This window comes from Papaver somniferum, chromosome 1 (genome assembly GCF_003573695.1).
Source record: "Papaver somniferum cultivar HN1 chromosome 1, ASM357369v1, whole genome shotgun sequence".
NCBI lineage: Eukaryota > Viridiplantae > Streptophyta > Magnoliopsida > Ranunculales > Papaveraceae > Papaver > Papaver somniferum.
The window spans coordinates 46,393,565-46,401,952 of record NC_039358.1 but is presented as its reverse complement, the minus strand read 5'-3'; the positions used below and the strand labels follow the sequence as shown (position 1 = coordinate 46,401,952).

General features: G+C 36.9%; 1 protein-coding gene across 1 annotated transcript; it reads left to right on the top strand.

Moving 5' to 3' along the window:
- Positions 1-377: 377 nt before the first annotated feature.
- LOC113285300 (protein kinase PINOID-like) lies at positions 378-3,140 on the top strand. Its single transcript, XM_026534219.1, has 2 exons — positions 378-1,811; positions 2,045-3,140. Exons 1-2 carry the CDS (start codon positions 1,207-1,209, stop codon positions 2,871-2,873), a joined length of 1,434 nt encoding a protein of 477 aa, XP_026390004.1. The 5' UTR covers positions 378-1,206; the 3' UTR covers positions 2,874-3,140.
- The last annotated feature ends 5,248 nt before the right edge of the window (positions 3,141-8,388 follow it).

Genomic DNA, 8,388 nt, shown 5'->3' with positions numbered 1-8,388 from the left:
TTATGACACTTGTAAGAACTAGTTAAAACACTGTAAACCAAGTGGTACGTGCATCTGATAAAGCCTGTAACTCTTTTATTTTTACCTGTACACGATGTACACGAGTGAACTGAACTGTTACCTCACGAGTCAAGTCAACCAAAAGTCACACTCTACACCTCTAAAATTTTTACCCCTAGTTAAATTAAATTATCATCATCATTATTATTATTATCCATCCTACTTAAATTAATAAATAATTAAACCTTATTTTAGTTAAACGACCGTACAACCTATTAAAAAAATGTTAAAATAATAAACATCAAGAAATATTTACACCAACTGTCCTTCCCAACAAACACATCAAATAAAGAAACCACCAGAGAGCCTACTGATAACGAAAGAAATAAAACAAAGCTGGATTTTCACTTCCTTCAAAAACTAAGACAGACTGAGATAACTAGTATAAACACTGTGAGGACAACTCTCATCTCATCCCCCAACTCAATTCATAAACCCTAGAAATAGTTAATGTTAAGTGTATACAGGAAGCAAAAGCTAAGGGAGACTCTTTTAATGGTGGTGGGAGGGGATTTCAAGTTTCAATGTATATTGCTGTGTTGAGGTTGTTCTAAACAGAATGCAGTGTTTAATGGCGAAAGTGACGGGTGTTTATTGAAAAAAACGAATCTTATTTTCATGTTATATTGTCGAGAATTTAAGCTGAAGGTGTAGCAGGCGATTATTCTCTTCTTCCTCCTCTTCTTCAAATTTACTGTGGAGAGAATCATTTTTCTTTTTTTGTTTGTTCTCTCTTTTTTTCTGGGTTATATCACTGTCGGTATTTTTGATTTTTCATCTTAGTATCTGATTCATTTTCAGAAAGAAAAATTACAAAATAACGTCTTAAACCAAATCCAGCTCAAATCTTCACTCAGTCTGTCTAGTCTTCTTCTTCTTTTTATCATTTTCCGATTCCCAACAGTTTATTAATATTCCAGGTTCTTCATCTTTTCTTCTAGGTTCTTCATGCTTTCAGTAGTCATTTCAGAAGTTTAAGTTTTATAAGTTCTTGAAAAGAAAGATTTATATTCAAAGTAGTTCTCTTTTTTTTTGACTGAAAGTATCTTAAAAAAACATCAATCCTTTTAATTATTCTAAGAGTTTCAAAAATGTCACTTTAAATAGTCCCTTCAGAAGTCACTAGTTTTATCATCTTCAAGAAAAATGTTTGATTTTCCTCCAGATTCAGAAGGTTCTGAAACCACATTAACATCATCAAGTCAAAGCTCAATGAGTTGTGAAAGTTGTAGTAGTTTCAGTAATTTCTCATTTGATACATTAGATACTCAAACAATCAAAACTCCATATTCTTCATCATCACCGGAGTATAATTCCTCATTAAAACCACACAGATCATCAGATGTAGCTTGGGAAGTTATTCGTTCAGCTATATTCCGAAACAAAAATGCTCTGAATTTCAAAGATTTTAAATTAGTTCGTCGGATTGGAAGTGGTGATATTGGCCATGTTTATCTCTGTCGTCTCAAAGAAATTCACAATAACAATGATAAAGAAGATGATGTAAACAGCAATTATTATGCAATGAAAGTTGTTGATAAAGAAGCATTAGCAGTGAAAAAGAAATTAACAAGAGCTGAAACAGAGAAGAGGATATTAAAAATGTTAGATCATCCATTTCTTCCTACCCTTTATGCTGAATTTGAAGCTTCACATTTCTCCTGTGTTGTCATGGAGTATTGTTCTGGTGGTGATTTACATTCTCTCCGTCACAAACAACCAGGAAAACGTTTCTCTTTGAGCTCCGCAAGGTTAGTAAAAAGGGCCTCCGTGAGATACTATTTAAAATTGCGTAAAGCTCTACTTTTTAAGCTTCAGGAAAAAAATTGTTTATTGTGTGTTTGGTTTCTTGATTTTAGTCAAGTTTACAATTTTGTTTTTTCATCACTTGTTTTCTTTCTTCAATGAAATCATCATCATTTGATTCAAAACCCCAAGTTATTACTCAAACTGATGATTTTGTAATGTTGTGATTGATTTTCAGGTTTTATGCGGCGGAAGTTCTTGTTGCATTGGAATACCTTCATATGTTAGGCATCATATACAGAGATTTGAAGCCGGAAAACATTTTAGTCAGATCAGATGGTCATATCATGTTATCAGATTTTGATCTTTCTTTATGTTCAAGTGCAATCCCAGCCGTTGAATCACCTGCTTCATCACCTTTCAATAACAACAATTCGTCGTCTAATTCCTGCACAGCCATCAATCTCTATCAGAAACCATCCACAGCCAAGTCATTGTTCTGTTTCGGCGGAAAAAACAGGTCATTCCGGTCGTCAAGAAAAGTACGGACAATCTCCGCAACAACGAACAGACAATTTGTAGCTGAACCAGTTTCAGCAAGATCATGTTCATTTGTTGGGACCCACGAATATGTATCGCCAGAAGTAGCTAGCGGGAAATCACACGGCAATGCTGTTGATTGGTGGGCGTATGGGATTTTTATATATGAATTGATTTATGGGTTTACTCCATTTGCCGGTGAAACTAATGAAATGACATTGAGAAATATTGTCAAGAAAAAGTTAACCTTTCCGACTGAGTCTCCGGCGAGTATGTCTGAGTTACATGCCCGGGAACTGATTTCTGAGTTATTGGTTAAAGATCCAGAGAAAAGATTGGGTGTGAAAAGAGGTTCAGCTGAGGTGAAAACGCACCCATTTTTCAAAGGCTTGAATTTTGCATTGGTCCGGTCATACCCACCTCCCGGAATCCCGTCACTGAAGCCAACAGCAGCCAGAATTTCAACATCTTCCTGTCAAAATGCAAATGTCAAGAAGAACCAGTCAACGGTGTTTGACTTCTTTTAGTAAAATATAAGAACAGTTTTTCACTGACATATGGCTGTGATAGTTTTAGCCATTAGATGATGATGTTTGACTGTTTTTGCCACCACCAGTAGTTACAGTGGTTTATGATATGTAATTTAGACTTATAAGAATAGCCCTCTAGGTGTAGGACTTTTATTGTTTTCTCTTCTCTGTGTATGCTTTAAATATGTAGCCTCTAGTAGTAGATTAACATGATGTCATATATCCAGAAGCAAAAAAAAAGAAAAAAAATGGTAATATTGTTCTCATTGGACTGCAATGCATTAATCCAAATTTGCTTTTGGGGTTGCATAATTTGACTACTGACTAAAATGGTGATTGTCGCACTTTGACTGCTTGGATAATTGGATGTTGTTGTTGTGATGCTGGCGTCAAATTGCCTTATTGGTTTAAAGCTTGTTCAAAAAATTTAGTTAGCATTGAAGAGGAGGAGGTGCTATGATGACAATGGAGTTGAAAATGTGTCGAAGAAGATGAAGTGTACTACTGTCAACTCTATTTCGCAAATCCCCAAATTACAGAAAGGGAAATTAGCATACCATCCTTTCTCGTCATCAGTAAGCACTTTTTTTCCCCTCTCCCAATTTTTTTGGCCGAAGTGTCAAGGATGATCATTGTTGCTTTTCAGCTGAAAGAAGGTTAGCCGTTGGAAATCAGAATACATTAGAACCTCCTTATATTAGTATTTTTGTACAAGCACAAAATTATTAATATACGAGGTTATTAATATAAAGAGGTTGATTAAACTAAAATCTCATAAATCGGGACTATGATTTCTATCATTATGTAGAGGTTATTACTATTGGAAAAATCCGGTTTTGTGTGAATAAAAATTAATAATAAAACGGTTTTTCCAAAAATAAAAACAAATTCCAAATTTGTCTCTTAGTTTTTACGAGATAAGTTTACTTTATATATTTATGATTTGGGTTAGGGTTTTATAATAGATGAACCTCTCTTTTCTTGCTGTCCGTGAAGAGAACTTCTTCTTTGTCTTCTATGTTTGATACGAGGGTTTAAGTGCTAACCTTTCATGAGTTCTCGGCTGTCAAGTTCTAGAAGGACAAGTTTGAATGTGTTATTCAAATTTGTTAAGATTGTTTTATCTTGGAGGCAGATGTACCCGTAGGGCTATATCATCATCTTTTTCAGAGTGTAGCCGCGCATTCTTGTCTTAAGGACAACATGTTGAACATGTGACTCAATCTACCATTACAAGTTTCTTCTGTCTATGGTGTTTAACAGGGGATGTTCAAATCATCAACCATTAAATCGGAGACGACACAAAAATCAGATAAGTGCCTCTTTTATTATTTATTTGTTTGATCAATTTTAATTTTTATTCTCCAACAATCTTAAGATAAGAATAATCTTAAAGTAACAATTAAGAAGATCAAAACTAAGAATGTTAACATTGGTTTTGTGGTCGTAATCTAAAGAGTAAACAACGTTAAACCCTGTAACAAAAGACTATCTAATTGGATGAGGGCAACGTAGAATTAAGCGATATTTGAAGCTTTAATATCTATACGGAATATTTAGTTTATGTGCGCTATAAATTGATTGTGAATTAGGCTATAGTTGAAGCTTAAATATTTGGTACACTCATGTATATCAAACTTGTATGTGATCAGGTGGAACCTACAATCTTTTGTCACGTAACTGGTGCTCGATTCCTTGGTCAGCAAAAAGCTGTTGCTTGTAAGGTACGTTTACAAGATATCAACAATTCAACTTGATCCTTGGAAGAAACAGACGACGGCAGCAAGTTATCATCTGGTCTAGTACCTACACGAGGGTGTCGAGGTTGATATGCATATTAGTGAATGCCCAAATCAGTTGGCGTTTACGCAAGGAATAGGTTTTTAAGTCTCTTTAATTATATATGAACTGAGAAAGCTACCATCTGACCTTGGTACATACCGACTTTTCTCCAAGTGTGTAGTGGCAAGTGCATTAACATGACGGCATGATACGCGGCATAGATAGCTGACAGTGTGTGAAAAGAAATTCTTTCTTTTGTCATTAGTTGTCTTTTAAAGAAAGCTACGACTCAGTCAGTAACTTGAAGAAAGGTAGTTCTTTCTCTTTTAACTCAAGTGTTAGAGGAATGGTCGTGTGCTGTTTTTGGAAAAATAATTTGGCTCCGTTTAAAATTAAACATGGAGACATGCTACATTCTCTAAAAGAATTTGGAGTAACAGGATAGGTATCAAAGAGTTCTTTGGTGGGTTCATTGATATGGTGAGATGAAAATCCTTTATTTAAATTGGTTTGTCATGTCTACTGCCAAAATGAAGTGGGTGGTTTTGGTGTTCACTACATGGTGATTTTTAGTTGGATCAGTATGTAAGAACCCATAGATGCTAACTGCACTAAATTAATACATTGTGTTTTTTTTTTTAGTTCGAAGAAAAGGTTATGCATTGTAGGTTCTGGTTTGTCTACAAGGGAAGATAATGAGTGAAATATTTCTCACAGTTTGGCAAGATTATTAGGAGGGGAGAGAATATTTTTTATCCAAGTCAAGGATGTGCATCGAAGGTCCAAGTTATCTTTTTTTTAATTTTTTGGTTGGTAACAGCTTAATTGATAAATCATCTCTAATTTAAATCTCTGACTTAGAGCCGTGCTAGGAGGCACCATGAATGGAATGTACATGAGAACCGTGTAAGAGCTGAGACTAAGACATTAGAGCCGTGTAAGAGCCGAGACTAAGACATAAGAACCGTGTAAAGGCTGAGACTAAGACGATATTACTTGGACGCTGGGAGCATCTACTACAGAATGTGATGTGAATTATTCTACTGACTTACAGAGGGAGTTTGTGTCCAAACTGAGACTGTACTACGACAAGCTCTTGGAGAAATGATCAGGCCTGTGCAGACCATCACCAAAGATGGACAGATGTTTCCTTGAGCTCCAGATTGACGGAGAGGAGGCTTACCAGAATTTCTCAAGGGTCATCGAGAATGCCACGTTATTATGGAGACATACGAAGATCCAGTCCTCGGTGACGTCCAAGTTTACCCGGAGAAAGGGATGGTTGCTTTTTCAGCTGGTCTGCACGGTTGGGGTTTCACTTTAAAAAATTCGCAAAGATGTATGCTTTTAAGTTCGGTATTGATGTCAGTAAGATGGTGAAGAGGCTTTGGGGTGATAACTTCTTTGACCCAGCAATTAAGAGATATATTACCAAGAGAACTTCTTCACCTACGTGCAAGTGTGGGTTTGTCCAGTTCATTTATGAACCCATCAAACAGATTATTGCCACTTGTATGAATGACTAAAAGGACAAGTTGTGGCCTGTTTTCTGAACTCGTTTTGTTTTACCGGAACACTAGAAGCATCAGATGACGAATGTGCTACGGTGTATGGGAATGTATACACTAGTCTTTTTACGGTCGCAATTGTACCACATTCTTGAATAACTAATTTTTATCACTAACCTTGGTTGTGAGTATAAGTTAATCAGGTGAATGACTAGGTGCAGAGATGAGGCGATGGATGTGGAACTGGAACACTAGATTTTGCGAATCGAAGTGCGTTCTCTACCAACAAAAACATCCGTGACGGTACTAGTGAGTATTGTACAACAATTCATCTCTTTCAATAATTATGAAAAGGTACAGTGGAACTCGTTTCAGGTACCAACCCACATCTTGAGAGATATCTTTGATTAGGTAAATCTCTTCTTGGAGTAGAAATTGATACTCAGGGTTAACAGTCCAATACAAGTCTTGTATGTGATTTTTGTTGAAAAACTATATTGGTAGTACACCTTTATAATGAGGATGTAGAATAATAATATACTAAAATATGCTGGGAATTTCAACTAAAGGAGAAGAGGGTAAGTTTATCATGTTTGTTTACTATCTTAGTTGCCATTTTAAACTTACTGGAAGTACTAAAATGTGGGGGGGACCTTTGGCCATAGTCGTACTTGGACGGATTCAAGGCATTTTGGTCAGTTGAGTTGCTTATGCATCTGTAGGTGGTGGCTCTCTAAAAGAGTCACAAACTGATACCTGCAAGTGCACAGGGTCTGTTGTAGTGAGTGTGCAAGGCAGGGTCGAACCACAGAGACTTGGGTGTGAATTGAAGTGATGAAGCAAGTGACAGTTAACAAGAAAAATCAGTGGTAGTGAATAAGAAACAGTGAAACAAAGACAAACAAACCAAGGCTGTTAGCCAAGGGCAGTGACAGAACTGAAAAACAGTAGCATGTAAAGCAAGTAAACAGGAACATGGTAGGGCTTTTGAATCCACATCTTGATCCTAAACTAAGGCAGATCCTAATCAAATCATGTTCTTGTTTCATCTCAGGGAAGATTATGGATGATTTAACTAATCTTACTAACTTACCCCTAGCATCAACTGTCTTCTCACAGTACAGCTGATCACAGGCTTGTTTGCTCAACCAGTTATCTAGCAATCCGCATTAGTGGAAGGTTAATCCCCTAAGTTCTCTAGTTCACCCCTAGCATTGAGTGTCTTCTTACAGCACACTCAATCACAGGTGCATTTGATCACTAAGTTTACTAACTTCCCTACTTCAATTAAGCACAGTCCTTCAAATGGACTGAATCCTTAGCTACTCTCACTCTTACACCCCTAGAATCAGCTGTCTTCTTACAGCACAGCTGATCACAGGTGCATTCACTTAACTAGCCAATTATCAATCCTACTTAGTTTCAGCACTACAAGAACAGTGACATGAACAAGGACTATCCTAGCTTACAATTCAAGAGTATCATCTAACCCCTAGCAAATGGAGTTAGAACATAATGAAATTAAATGACAATGGAATTGAAATTGTTTAAAACATTGAACTGAACTTGAACTGAAATTGAAACAACATTAACAATTGAGGTCCTGGCTATTCCAGGCCTCTTGGTGGTGCTCTGGCTAATCCAGGCATGCCCATTACAACATCCCAAAGCATCTATTTATACTCAATTACACTTTACAAGCAAAACCCCCAAAACAGTAAATTAGGGTTTCTGAAAATTGAAATTCAGTTTACCTAATCTTTGATAATGGCTTCTGTACGTCGACCCATTCTTCTTCTGACTCTCCTGATGCTACCCATGCCTCCAATTTGTGTTATTTCTCAATCTAATTTACCAAACTCACACGCCTAGGGTTTCTGAGAAGAGGCGAGTGAATTAGGTGAATTAGGTCTCTGAAATTAGAAGGAAATAGGTGATGGATGATGGGGTGATGGGGTTGTTGGTGATTTGAGAGCTCGGTGGTGGTTGTGGTGGTGGCAGAGAGTTGGTGATGGCAGAGTTTTCTCTGCAGACGGTGAGGGAGAAGATGGAGTCGATAGAATTGGAGAAGGGTGCGTTTGTTTTGCGGGTATAGGTGTTAGGTGTTGTAGTGTTGAGTGGTTGTAACAAATTCGATGTCCAGCGAAGATGATACGTTGGATGATCACATCTGGATTGAATCGAACGGCTAAGATGGAACAGGCTTGCAGCGACCGTTGGAT

Excerpts from the sequence above, each read along its gene's own strand:
- LOC113285300 (XM_026534219.1), top strand. The coding sequence starts at position 1,207 with ATGTTTGATTTTCCTCCAGATTCAGAAGGTTCTGAAACCACATTAACA. Across the intron at positions 1,812-2,044 it reads TTCTCTTTGAGCTCCGCAAG|GTTTTATGCGGCGGAAGTTC; the intron begins GTTAGTAAAAAG and ends ATTGATTTTCAG.